Raw genomic sequence first — 13,508 nt, 5'->3', positions numbered from 1 at the left:
TCACATGCTGTGATCAATAAAGTTGCGGCCTTTACCTTACCCATTAACCTTACATTCTGTGTCCACGTGTCTTTATTCCCCAAGCGGGGATCGGGTCCTCAAATCACAATCCCCTGTTCCTGTTCCTGATCTGTCCCTGAAGTTAATCACAAGGAAATGGGCTAAAAGGCCAGAAACACTGGAAAGATGTGCTATATTCATTGGTAGGGAAACGAGTCAAAACATTCCAATTGCAAGCCAAAGCATAGCACTTTAAAGAAATCATGCACACTCTGAGTTTCATTGAAGCTTTTATTATAAGCATCCTGACTGGGACACCCAAGTTAAAATAACCACTCAGCCCTAATGCCTGCCCCGCCCCCGCCCCGAAAAAAGCCTACTTCACAGGATTATGGTGAGTCAGGGATAACTTTGTATGTTTCTCTGAGCTCTCAGTGGAGGAAGGGAAGATAAAAATGTAATGGTGTATAACATCTATGTGTGATGTCTGCACGTTCGTTTTGCAATTAAAAATTAGAACATTGTGCAGCTGGAAGCAAAGCCCTGCCTGACAAAAGCCAGCACAGCTGTAAAGGTCTTGCTCCATTTGGACTGAAATCAGAATTTCACTCTGGTTCTCATTCTGAGTTAAGTGGGAAGTTAAAGTGCCTAATGCCGCCGCCGATGTGTTATCAGTTAGGTACAGTGCGGGTATTTCACAGATATGGGGAAACTGTTCCCCCCAGTGTTGTCGGACTGCATCTCCCATTGGCCCATCCCTAATGACTGGCCACTCTGGCTGGAACTGAGAGGAAATGGATTCAAGCGAAAACTGGAGGGCTACAGGTTACCCAACCCTGCTTTTAAGGGGTGTTGGGCAAAGGTGGGCAGCCAGATGTTGTTGGAGTAGAATGACCACCATCCTTGACCAATGACCATGTTAGCTTGAGGCTTGTGGGAGTTGCAGTCTGACAACAACTGGAGGGCACCACATTGGCTACTCCTGGTGTAAGGGGATGGAACATATGGCTCCACAGACTACTACCAAGCAACTCATGGTTAACCATGGCAATCCATAGTAAAGCAATCAGCCTTTGGCATCAGCCCAGCTCTTGTCAAACTTATAAAGAACTGAAGGCTATTCTTGTAAGCTACCCTGTGTACTATTGCAGCACTGCCTATCTGTCGAGTCAGAGCTCAGCTTGGGAAGTCACATGATTAATAATAGAAAGTTAACCAAGCCAAACAAGTTCAACCAAGATAGGAATGATAGAGAAATATCCCCTAGTACAGGCATCCCCAACCTTCGGCCCTCCAGATGTTTTGGACTACAATTCCCATCATCCCTGATCACTGGTCCTTTTAGCTAGGGATCATGGGAGTTGTAGACCAAAACATCTGGAGAGCTGCAGGTTGGGGGTGCCTGCCTTAGTTAATAACCAGAATGTAATAGGGGGAATCAGTGCTTTTTTTCTTAAAAAAATGTTTAGGGGTACTCTCATTTTCCTACTCATATTGAAATACTGCCCCTCAATGAGGCCAAACTTAGATTCACAAAATGTTTAGGGGTATGTGTACCCCTGCGTCCCCCCCAGAAAAAAAAGCACTGGGGAGAATGTTGGTGTATTGGTTCTGTGTTACCTTTGCCCTATAAGCCAACTGTAGCACTCATTAAGAATTACTCAGAATTACTCATTAAGAATTACTTATGCTTTCAGAGATCCTGCCAGTTTTCATTTACTATGTATTAATGTGGCTCATGATTAGCCTCTTGGTGAGTTGCTGCTCTTACGACATAGCCTAAGATGAGAAACAGGAAAACAGTTTAGAAATGGCTCACCTGTTGATTTAGGCAAGGGTTGAATGTAGGAGGGAAGAGATCAGTGTGATTCCTTCTTATATCCACAGCTACAGTTTTCTAACCAGAATGCACAGGCAAAAATGCACCTACGTTTGTTCCAACTACAACGAAACACAAACATTTCCCTGAAAAAGTTGACAAGGAATCGAGTCTCATTGTTCCGCTGCAAATGCAGCGATGTCTGAATCAGGGGGATGATTTATGCTGTCTGACAATTCAAAGACAGGAGACAACTCTAATGTACAGATAAAACCAAAAGTGGCAATAGTAGATCATCACACTGACAGTTAATGGGACTGACTCGCTGGAGAGAAATCTGGATCTACTTAAAATGTCAGGTGTGTAAAGTAATGAGTCTGTGCTTAGTAGGAGACCTCCAGAAGGAGCCTTCATGGTCCACTCGTCAGTTGAATATATATTACGGCAAACCTGTTAAATCAATGAGTATTTAATACCTAATGACTTGGGGTTTTTTTCTTTGAAAAAGACTCATTCTTACCCCTAAGGCAACTTGTGTGATTCTAACAGATCAAAAATTTCTTAGAATGCAATCAATGTTATTGGAAGGATTAATATAACAACAAAAACTATAGTCAGATTTCATCTATTTGAAATAAGTCAGTGGATAAAGAAATGAATGACCAATTGCCAAATGCTGCAACCTTTTTCAAATTGTATTTTTTTAAAAAAAATATTTATTGAAATTTTACAGACAAAAGAGAATTACAGAATAAGAAAAGAAAAAGAAAAAGAAAAAAGATACAAAAATGCAAAGAAAAATACAAAATACATGAATAAAAAACAATTAAAAAAACAAATCAATCTTTTCGTATCTTATATTTCAATTACTTGTTTCCTGACCTCCTCACACCTCCCTTTTTTGTATTCCAATTCACATAGTTAATTCAGCAAATCCTTTCCCTCTTTGTATTTATCTTAATTCTATATCTTAACATATTATAACTTTATATTTTCATCTAATTATCAGTCCATTTTTACATATTCATTTTAACCTTATTGCTAAAGCCACTTCATTTCAATCCAACATCATTTTAGCATTCATTAATTTTACAATGTTTCTGCAAGTAGTCTTTAAACTTCTTCCAATCTTCTTCCACCAACTCTTCTCCCTGGTCTCGGATTCTGCCAGTCATTTCCGCCAATTCCATATAGTCTATCACTTTCATCTGCCATTCTTCCAAGGTGGGTAGATCTTGTGTCTTCCAATACTTTGTGATGAGAATTCTTGCTGCTGTTGTTGCATACATAAAGAAAGTTCTGTCCTTCTTTGGCACCAATTGGCTGACCATGCCCAGGAGAAAGGCCTCTGGTTTCTTCAGAAAGGTATATTTAAATACCTTTTTCATTTCATTATAGATCATCTCCCAGAAAGCCTTAATCCTTGGGCACGTCCACCAAAGGTGAAAGAATGTACCTTCATTTTCTTTACATTTCCAACACTTATTATCAGGCAAATGATATATTTTTGCAAGCTTGACTGGTGTCATGTACCACCTATATATCATTTTCATAATATTCTCTCTTAAGGCATTACATGCCGTAAATTTCATACCGGTGGTCCACAACTGTTCCCAGTCAGCAAACATAATGTTATGACCAATATCTTGTGCCCATTTAATCATTGCAGATTTAACCGTTTCATCTTGCGTGTTCCATTTTAACAGCAAGTTATACATTCTTGAAAGTATCTTAGTTTTGGGATCTAACAGTTCTGTTTCCAATTTTGATTTTTCCACCTGGAAGCCAATTTTTTTGTCCAAATTATAGGCCTCTCTTATTTGATAATAATGAAGCCAGTCTCGCACTTTATCTTTTAATTTCTCAAAACTCTGCAATTTCAATTTCTCTCCTTCTTGTTCCAATATTTCCCAATATTTCGGCCATTTGGCCTCCATATTGAGCTTTTTCTGAGCCTTCGCTTCCATTGGTGACAACCACCTTGGGGTTTTATTTTCCAATAAGTCTTTGTATCTTATCCAGACATTGAACAATGCTTTCCTGACAATATGGTTTTTAAATGCTTTATGTGCTTTATTTAACCTTGTCGTACCACAAATATGCATGCCAACCAAAAACATTATGAAAACCTTCCAAATCCAAAATGTCTGTGTTCTCAAGAAGCAGCCAGTCTTTCAACCAGCAGAATGCTGCTGATTCATAGTAAAGTTTAAGGTCTGGCAGGGCAAATCCGCCTCTTTCCTTTGCATCAGTTAATATTTTAAATTTTATTCTGGGCTTCTTGGCCTGCCAGACAAATCTAGAAATGTCTCTCTGCCACTTCTTGAAACAGTCCATCTTGTCCAAAATTTGCAATGATTGAAACAGAAATAACATTTTTGGCAATACATTCATCTTTATAGCTGCAATTCGACCCAACAAGGAAAGCTTCAAATTTGACCATATTTCTAAATCTTTTTTCACTTCTGTCCAACATTTCTCATAGTTATCTTTAAATAAATTTAAGTTCTTAGCAGTCATATTAACCCCCAGATATTTTACTTTCTTAACTAATGTTAAACCTGTCTCCTTCTGAAACCTCTTTCTCAATCGGTGTTAAATTTTTCTCAAGAACTTTAGTTTTTGACTTGTTCAGCTTAAATCCTGCCACATGACCAAATTCTTGAATCAGTTCTAATACTCTTTTCGTACTAGATTCTGGCTCCTGTAACGTCAAAACTAGGTCATCTGCAAAAGCTTTCAATTTGTATTGTTTGGCTCCGACCTGGATACCATTAATCAGACGGTCCCTTCTAATTATATTTAGCAAAACCTCCAGGACTGAAATAAAAAGCAATGGGGAAATTGGGCAGCCTTGTCGTGTACCTTTCTCTATCTTAAATTCCTCTGTCATCACATTATTGACTATTAGCTTAGCCTTTTGTTCTGAGTAAATTGCACTTATACCATTTTCAAACCCTTGACCCACCCCCATCCCCTGGAGATTTTTCTTCATAAAATTCCAAGAAATATTATCAAAGGCTTTCTCCGCATCTATGAAAATTAAAACTGCTTTAGTATTAATATTCACTTGCAACTTCTCCAAAATGTTGATTATGTTCCTCGTGTTGTCAGACAAGTGCCTACCTGGGAGAAAGCCAGCTTGGTCCTTATGTATCTCTTCCACTAATACTTTTTTTAATCTATTAGCCAAAATATCAGCAAATATTTTGTAATCCACATTGAGCAGGGATATGGGGCGGTAGTTCTTAAGTTGTGTCTTTTCCGACTCAGTTTTCGGTATAAGTGTAATATAAGCTTCCTTCCACGACTCTGGCGCTTTTCCCCCCTCCAAAATTTTGTTACAAACCTCCTTTAGTGGCTGAATTAACCAATCCTTCAAAGATCTATAATATTTTGAGGTTAAACCATCCAGCCCTGGAGATTTACCCAACTGCATATTCTGAATGGCACCTTCTACCTCCTGTTCTGTAATTTTATGGTTCAGCATTATCTTGTTTTCCTGAGAGATTTTTGTAATCCATTTGTTTTTAAAAATTGGTCTATATCAAACTCTTTCTGTGGCCCTTGTGTATATAACTGTTTAAAATACCTCTGGAAGCATTTTCTAATCTCCACTGGATTCTGAATGTTCTTTCCTTCCACTTCCAAATTAGTGATAGTATTGAGCTTTTGTCTTTTTTTCATTTGCCAAGCTAACAATTTTCCACATTTATTAGCCGATTCAAATGTCTTTTGTCTCATTTGTTTAATTTTCCATTCAATTTCCTGGTTCATCATCTTCATATATTGCACTTGATATAACTTTATATCTCTCAGAATCTCTTGTGACTTTGGTTTCGCTCTTAGTTTCTTCTCACCCTCTTTTATTTTTTCCAAAATTTTATCTTTTTTTTCATTTTGGGCTCTCTTCTTTATTGTATTCTGTTGGATCAGAAACTCCCTCATAACTGCTTTACTTGCGTCCCAGATTATTCTTTTTTCAATACTAGTATTCAAATTTATCTCAAAATAGTCTCTCAAGGTTTTTTGGGCCTTCTTAACAACCTCTTTATCTCTAAATAAGGTGTCATTCATCCTCCATCTGAAGGAACCGATTGGTGTTAGTTTCATCTCCATTTTCACAGCATTATGGTCGGAGCACGTTTTTGGGCAAATTTCCACTTTTCGAGTCTTAGGTGCCAGTCCTCTAGTTATCCATATTTGGTCAATTCTAGTCCATGTCATTTTGGCTTCAGAGAAGAATGTTCCCTCTCTTCCTAAGGGGTTCTTAATTCTCCAAATATCAATCAAGTCCATATTGTCAGTCAGTTCAAAAAAGGTTTTTGGTAGTCTGCCATCTTTAGTTACAATCTGTCTCTGTGACTTGTCCATATTTGTAGATACCACTCCATTCATATCTCCCATCATAATGTTGTAATCCATGTAGTCTAACAATGTCTCATGCAATTTCTTAAAAAATTCAGATTTCCCCTCATTTGGTGCATAAACTCCTACTATTAAAAATTTTTCTCCTTGAGATTGAATTTCGATTGCCACAAATCTTCCTTGATCATCTTTTAAAACAAATTTCGGTGATAGGCTCTCTTTGGCATAAATTACAACTCCTCTCTTTTTGACCTTATCCGATGAAATAAACTCTTGACCCAATCTTTTATTAATCAATACTTTCCTGTGTAGCCTTATCACATGTGTTTCCTGTAAACAAATTAAGTCCAACTGTTCCTTTTTCAATTAATGAAAAACTTTCCTCCTCTTCTCCGGGGAGTTAAATCCATGAATGTTCCAATTTAGCAACTGTAGAGACATTGTGTAATTATTCTACTTTCCTCCAACTGCTCCCAGTAATTCCTCTTGTTCTGACGGCGGTATCACTTTTGCTGGTTTGTCCAATCCCAAAGATGGTGGTGCTATGTCTAATACTCCTGGTTTTAAGGCTCTTAACTCTTCTAAAGCTTCTTTCTGCAGGTCTTCTTCGTGGTCTCTCAGAAATTTTCCCTTGTCTTCCACTGATCTTATTTTAAATTTTTCCCCCTTTAAATGTAAAGGATAGGCCCTGGGGGAATTCCCACCTAAAAACAATTCTCCGTAGTTAGTTCTAAGATCCAGTAAATATTTTGGAATATCCTTAAAAATCTCCACTCTTGAATCGTTTATTTCCAAGCTTTTCTGGTAGTGCAGACTCAGTATTTTATCTCTCTCTTCTTTCGTTCGGAGGGTGACCAAACAGTCTCTCACCCTGTTCTTTCTCCCTCCTCTTCCAAGTCTGAAAGCACTCACTATCTTGAAGTCTTGATTAGCATCCAGATTCCAAAATTTTGCAAATTCCTGCTCAAGGTAGTCACATAGGTTATCTTTTTCAAATTCCGGTACCGCCCTGATCCTCAAATTAGTCTGTTTCTCCCTCAGTTCAATCAGACAGAAGCGACTGATGGTCCCCAAGCTGTTTGCGCATCGGTTTTATTTCTTCCTCTACTGCCGCTGCTTTTTCTTTTGCTTCCTCAGCTGTCTTTCAATTAGAGGCAGATTCTTGCAACAATTTTTCAATAGATTCTGTATTGGAATTCACCTTCTGTCCCAAGCTATTAATGCTAACAGTATTCTGGTCAATTTTAGTTGTTTGTTCAGTAACTTGTTTACTTAGGCTTTCCAATTTTTCATAAATTTTGCTTAGTACCGAAGTGAATCCCTCTTCTGAGGCCATTCCTTTTAACCCAGCTTGTGCAGTATCTTCCCCCTGTGTCACAGGAGGGCCAGGAACAGATGATCTACGCTGCTGGGATGCTGCACTAGGCTGCTGCACTCTAACCTTGCCGGATCTTGTTGTTTTTTCATTCATCACCCTTTGTCTATGAGTCAAGGTCAATCCCACGGTAAAAGCTTGCAATGGAAATTCCCCAGAGTTAAAAGTTAAGAGTGGAAAAATCCCCCAGCTGGGTGTATAGTTCCAATGTTCCTCTAGGGGGACACTGTAGCAGTCATTAATGTTACAATAAAATGTCTTTTCCAGCTTTCCAAAGTCCCCCAGCAAAGCAGGCAACAGTTTCAAATCCAGAGAAGACCTTTAACAAATATCTCCTTTGCAGAGTTAACCATTAAAAAGTTACATTGTCCATAACTCTCAGTTATGGACAACTCCATAGGAGTTGCAACTCTCAGTGCAACAGTTCTAACGATCCTTGCAGTCCGTTCCCAGGAATTAGGTGGTGGTCTCTATTCCCTTTTCCTTTCTTTTGCAGGCAAAAAAAGTCACTTTCCCCTCCCCCCCCTCCTGCAACCTGGGGAGGGAGTTCTTTTACTTTGATGTTCAGATTTGGAGCTTTGAAGCACCGCTCTCCAGGTATTAGCTCAGAGAGTCTTTGCTTTGATCTGTATACAGAAAGGAAGGCGGACTTCCTGTTTACACCTTCCCGCTTCAGTGCCGAATCAATCCCTTTTTTCTCCTTTTAGTCCCAGATCTTAAGCTTCACCTACTCACGGGTAGTTGTTTAGCAGCCGAATTGTCACAGGAAAAAGGTCAGCGCTCTCCGGCAACAGCTGTGCGGCTTCACCCCACGGAAAGAGCAATTGACTCTCAGCACCGCGCCAAGCTCCCGTTACGCTCCGGAGCCCCTTGCGGGGTTCCTTCGCAAATCCGGGGGGCGCTAAAGGTGCCCACCGAGTCCCACGTTCACAGGCTTCTCCTGCCCGTGATTTTCGAAAGGGTCTCCGCTTCGCCGTAGCGGACAGACCCAATTTCCACGGAGCTTCTCCCTCCAGACTAGGAGACCGCCATTGCCGTTGGCGCCGCCTCCGGAAGCCCTTTTTCAAATTGTAGGAACTCTGCATGGGAGTATTTTTAAATGACAGGAACTCTAGGTGAGAAAACTAGTGAGATTCTTGGGACTAGTCAATGCATTCTTATTACATGCGGATGCACTTGAATCAGTCATCGAAGGGTGCCCAACCACCACCAGAAATAGGTCATATTGCTGGCATGAAACCTCCCCCTTCCACACGGAAGAAGCATGTGGTACTGAACATTATGGTAACACAGAGGATGCTTCAAGCATTCTCTCATGGGATAAAAATAATGCACAGCCAAGGTTTTAGTTGCACACCCCAGTCTTCACCACAATTCTCAGAGGAATAACATACATCATGGGTTTCCAAACTAGTGGCCTGTGGCATGTCTGTGAAGAACATTTATAATTTTAATTCTATGGAATTCGAATTGCAATGCAGTTAAATACGTAGAAAAGAAGCTATAAAAATGCAATTAAAATGATGCAGTAACTAGCATAACACCTTAGAATTGCTATGACAGGCAGAGAAATTGTTAAGTGGCCCACCATGAGCCTCGGCACTTTTCAAGTGATTCGTGAAAAACAAGTTTGGGAACTGCTGGCATAAACTAAAACATTGGCTACTGATGGCTATAACCCTAAAATGTAATAGTGTGGATTTTAACTTTTTCTAAGCCACCTGGAGACCCACTTCTGATTCAGCTACATTACGGTAGTCGAAAAACAGCATTTTAAATGTGTTATACAGATGCAGCACCAGATGGTGCTATAGAGCACAAAACCTTTCTATGCGATTTCCCCCTTTTGTTATAACGATTTAATTTGTGACTTATAGCATTTCCCCCCCCCCTTTGTGTAGATCCACCCCTATATGTTGACTTTACCCTTTAACATTTAAGGCATTTTGTTTTGTGGGGACCCCCCCCCCCCGTAGAATTTATAATGTTCTTTTCTGGCTGGTCACAGTTTTGAAACTTTAATTTCAGTGTGGATGTCAAGTCACTTTCTGCTAATTCAACTTCAGGTTTTTTAAAATAAAAAACACATACTGAATTTTAAAAGGCAAAATAGAAGGGCAAATGGTAGAAAACAAGCTTATTACACAATGATCCCTCTACAGCAGAACGTGTTTGTACGCCTATAGTTTTTCATTTTAATCACAAAGTGGAGATACAGTGCTACATGCACAAAAAAAGTCAGGTTGATTATATATTAAATGCACATACAGTACTTTCATCAAAGCTGCATGTATGTACAGTAGTCTAGTATTACTTGGATAACAAATTAATCAAGTCTACTATATGCCTAAATTATTACCCATCAGCCACCAGGGCTCCAGAGGATGTCAATTTATTACTCTACCAAAGAGAAAACGCCTGCTTAACTCTTCCATGTGGAAGCATCAAAAATACCGATGCTAGCATTTTAACACTGAACATTGCAGCTTTGAATCAAAGGTAGGTATTTGCCTTGCAATAAATTATTCTAAAATCTAAATTACAACCCAGCTCATAATTCTTGAGGTTTTATGACTAAATCTCTAAACCACTCTCCTTTCCTCAGTTACACTGCAATGGTTGATCCCTAGATCTACTTACCTAAAATCACATTGCAAAAGGAAGCACAATTTGTTTGGGAGGGAAGCTACAAATTGTAGCACACTCTAGGGACATTTTTATAGTAGGATCACCATGTTACAGAATTCACTTTATGAATTACTGTGGCAAAGGCCATATTCCGGTAGCAGACAGAGCCAGACACCCACTCAGAGCGATTTATTTCTTAATAACTGCACTCATATTTACCTTCCATTTTATTCACATAACTTTTTAAAATAAATATACATATTTATAAAAAGCTCTCCAACTCCCTTTCTTTATTTTGCCTGTGCAGAAGGCAAAACTCAGTAATACCAGAAGAATGCAAACAAGGTTCAATAAATAGCTGAACAATAATTCCTTCTTTTCAGCTATTTGAAGTCTCAAGCTTCAAAATGTATTTGCACTCTCAAAATCATATGCATTTTTGCATACTTTTTGCATATTTGCAAGGAACAGAAAAGGGGAAGGACCTGAACATCAAAGCCTTTCTCACCTCACTGAGCAGCTGATCGTCGGAAGGGGACCAGGAAGTTGGATGAAATTTGGTTCATGCCCGGGGTTCCCAACCTGAATTCGATCAAAGAGCAGTTGGTGACAAAAGTCTTTGCCTGAGACAATGAGCAACCAATCAGAATAGATAATTCCGACCTTAGCAAACAAATACTGTCACATGAATCCTATATATTTTCCCTTAACTCCTGCTTCTTCCTCTTAGTTACTTGGGACCTTTGTCTTTGGCCACTGCCTCATCGTAACCCTTGCCATAACTGCTTCCTCCCTTTCCTTCCTTTCTACTGAAAACCAGTTAATTGCCCATTCATATGATGACCAGGTGCAATGCAGTAGCAACTAATATATTACTGATACCACAGTGCCCAGGCAATGGCAGTTTTCAGGTTACAGTTTGTTACTAACTTGAAGCCATTGAGAATTGAGTATTCCCCTATTCCTTATGTTTTGAGCATGGCAAAAAAGAAAAGGGGGAAAAAAGCAGAATTCAGAAACTGGATTTTATTATTTAAGAGTACCTCTTTTTTTCAGTCACAAAAGCTGGTGTTATCTCTGCTGATTTTCTCCCCCCGCCCCCCGGCACATCCCATTCTGGGAGATCCTTTGAAACTCAAGAGTGGCTTTTTGAGGGCAAAGTGGGTGGCAATGGGAATCGAGGAGCAGGAAAACCCAATGGTGTAAGTGGAACTCTGCTTGCAGTTCTCTGGATCTCACCCATTGTGTCTGGTAGGGAATGTTATTATGCCAATGATAGCAGGTGGTGGGAAGTGTGACATCTGAATACAGCCTTATGCTGGCAGCAGTATATGAATTTTGAAGTGATTACTTTAGGGTACAGGTATGATTAAGCCAAGCTAACACACTCATTGAAATAAACCTCCAGTCCAGTGATAGAAGGACTCTTTAATGAGATTGGTGTCAGCACAGAAGCAAGCCAAAATATTAAGTGTGAAATTATGGCTGTTGATAAAATTAAAGCACTTCCTGTTAGACTGTTTCAAATCCTTTCACCTTCTTTCAAGAATATGTGCCTGAGAAGCCTCCACCCTGGCCCACCTTTGTCACCACCGTGTTTTGTTTTTCCCCAGTTAAGAAATATCTCCCAAATGATAACTATAATTCAGAGACTCTAATGTCCCATTTTAAATCCACTTAGCTAACAACGGGTCGGGATACACATTCACAGTGATTGGATAAATGACAGCAGTACAATTGGTTTAAAAACTTTGCTTTTAAAATGACACCACCTAAGATGCAACAACCAATTAAAATTGTACTCAAAAGGTGTGTGTATTAGGGTGAGAGAGAGGAGGGTGGAGTTACATGCAGCAACTCCTGGAATAATAAAGCTTGCCGTTTGTCATGCGTTTGTCATGCAAAATTGCATGCTGGGAAGCAAGATGTGCTTTATGTTGGCTCATCTGCAAATATTGTATATCAAATTAAATATAAAATTAAACTGGCCTGAAATGAGGCAGAGTCATGAGCAGCCCTGCCCATGAAGGCTGTATCTGGCTGCCACTGAGGCAGAGATGCAAACTTTTAGAAAGGTGAACTCTGTCACTCCTTCTTTCCTCACTAGAGTACTGTTAAAGCAGCTCCGCATCTATGCTGCCTTGATGAACAATCTACCAAGACCTTTTTGGAATGGAAGGGAGATGTGCAGCAATGTCAAATACTATACTGCATCTGCACCATCTTATTAAGTAACACAGCAGCTTTCCATTATAACTGAAACGAGCAAAAGTGGCCTGTTCTATGAAAGGGTTGAGAAAGAAAAACTCAGGTGCACCTGTGCAGTTGGCAAGTCTTTAAAGGGGGGGGGGGGACGGGACGAATCCAATCAGTTCTTGGGAATTTTGACAATATAAATGGTCAAGACCACAGAAAATAAAAAAGTACAATTAAAAAGATTAGCACCATTACAGAGTTAGGGTTCAAACATCAGGACTGCCCTAATGGCTGGTCCCTTGCAGCTTTTAATAGAAAACATTGAGGCTTCTGTATTCAAAAGTGACGGTAAGAATCACTGGATGTTTCTGAGAACAGCTGAATGTTTTTAGTTATTTCAAAGTTGAAAGGTTGGTCGTCGTCTTGTCTGAACAGCAGCTGGAGTGCCTTTCGGTTAGCTGAATCCAAGTCCAAGTCCTTTTGGCCTCTGGATTGCTCGGATTGGTTCGGCTATCCCTTTGCCTTCTGGTCCAAGGCCTGTGCCAGGTGTCCAGCCCATACTTTGGAGCATCCTATTGCCAATGTTGCTATCTGAGATCGGTTGAGCATTTTCACCTACAAACCCTGAGATTAAAAGAAATACACAGCATTAATCAGGATGGCCATATGCAGAAGAGCAGGATAATCTCCCCGTAAGCCTTAAACCTTCTTATTCTCCTAATTTATCTAATAGGTTGCTAGAACAGGATGTCTTTGTGCACATCGACCTCAAGGTTGCATGTTGATCTGAGAATGTTACAGGCTAATTTTCCTTATTTGAAAGAGAAAAAGAATTATATAAATGCTTAACACCATGCATAATAACGTGTGTTGGAAATTACATTTCAGCATGACTCAAAGGTGGCAAGAACCATAGAAATGAAAACAGGGGAACCTGGTTGCATTAATCGTTGTTAAAGTATTGTTCAGCTCCCTTAAACTGCACATTTGTCACTAAAATCTTTGCAGTCTATATAATATTAAGTATTATGTGGTGATGCTATTGGAGAGGCCACCGTCATAAAAATCTAATCTATGCTAACTGCCAGCTACTTCAGCCTGTGTCACACCCGTCTGTGGCTA

The 13,508-nt window shown here is 39.6% G+C and overlaps 1 protein-coding gene and 1 long non-coding RNA gene across 4 annotated transcripts in view; one reads left to right on the top strand and one right to left on the bottom strand.

Moving 5' to 3' along the window:
• Positions 1-13,508, top strand: part of LOC128411130 (uncharacterized) — a 77,699-nt gene that overhangs the window by 33,586 nt on the left and 30,605 nt on the right. The window lies entirely within an intron of this gene.
• Positions 11,599-13,508, bottom strand: part of GPATCH2 (G-patch domain containing 2) — a 108,843-nt gene continuing 106,933 nt past the window's right edge. For all 3 annotated transcript variants that reach the window (XM_053383161.1, XM_053383163.1, XM_053383162.1), the window contains one exon: positions 11,599-13,010. In XM_053383161.1, the coding sequence (XP_053239136.1) occupies positions 12,841-13,010 (170 nt within the window). In that variant the 3' untranslated portion in view covers positions 11,599-12,840. The remainder of the gene's footprint in view (positions 13,011-13,508) is intronic.

This window comes from Podarcis raffonei, chromosome 3 (genome assembly GCF_027172205.1).
Source record: "Podarcis raffonei isolate rPodRaf1 chromosome 3, rPodRaf1.pri, whole genome shotgun sequence".
NCBI lineage: Eukaryota > Metazoa > Chordata > Lepidosauria > Squamata > Lacertidae > Podarcis > Podarcis raffonei.
Note: the sequence above shows the minus strand (reverse complement) of the source record. Positions and strands in the feature narration are given on the sequence as shown.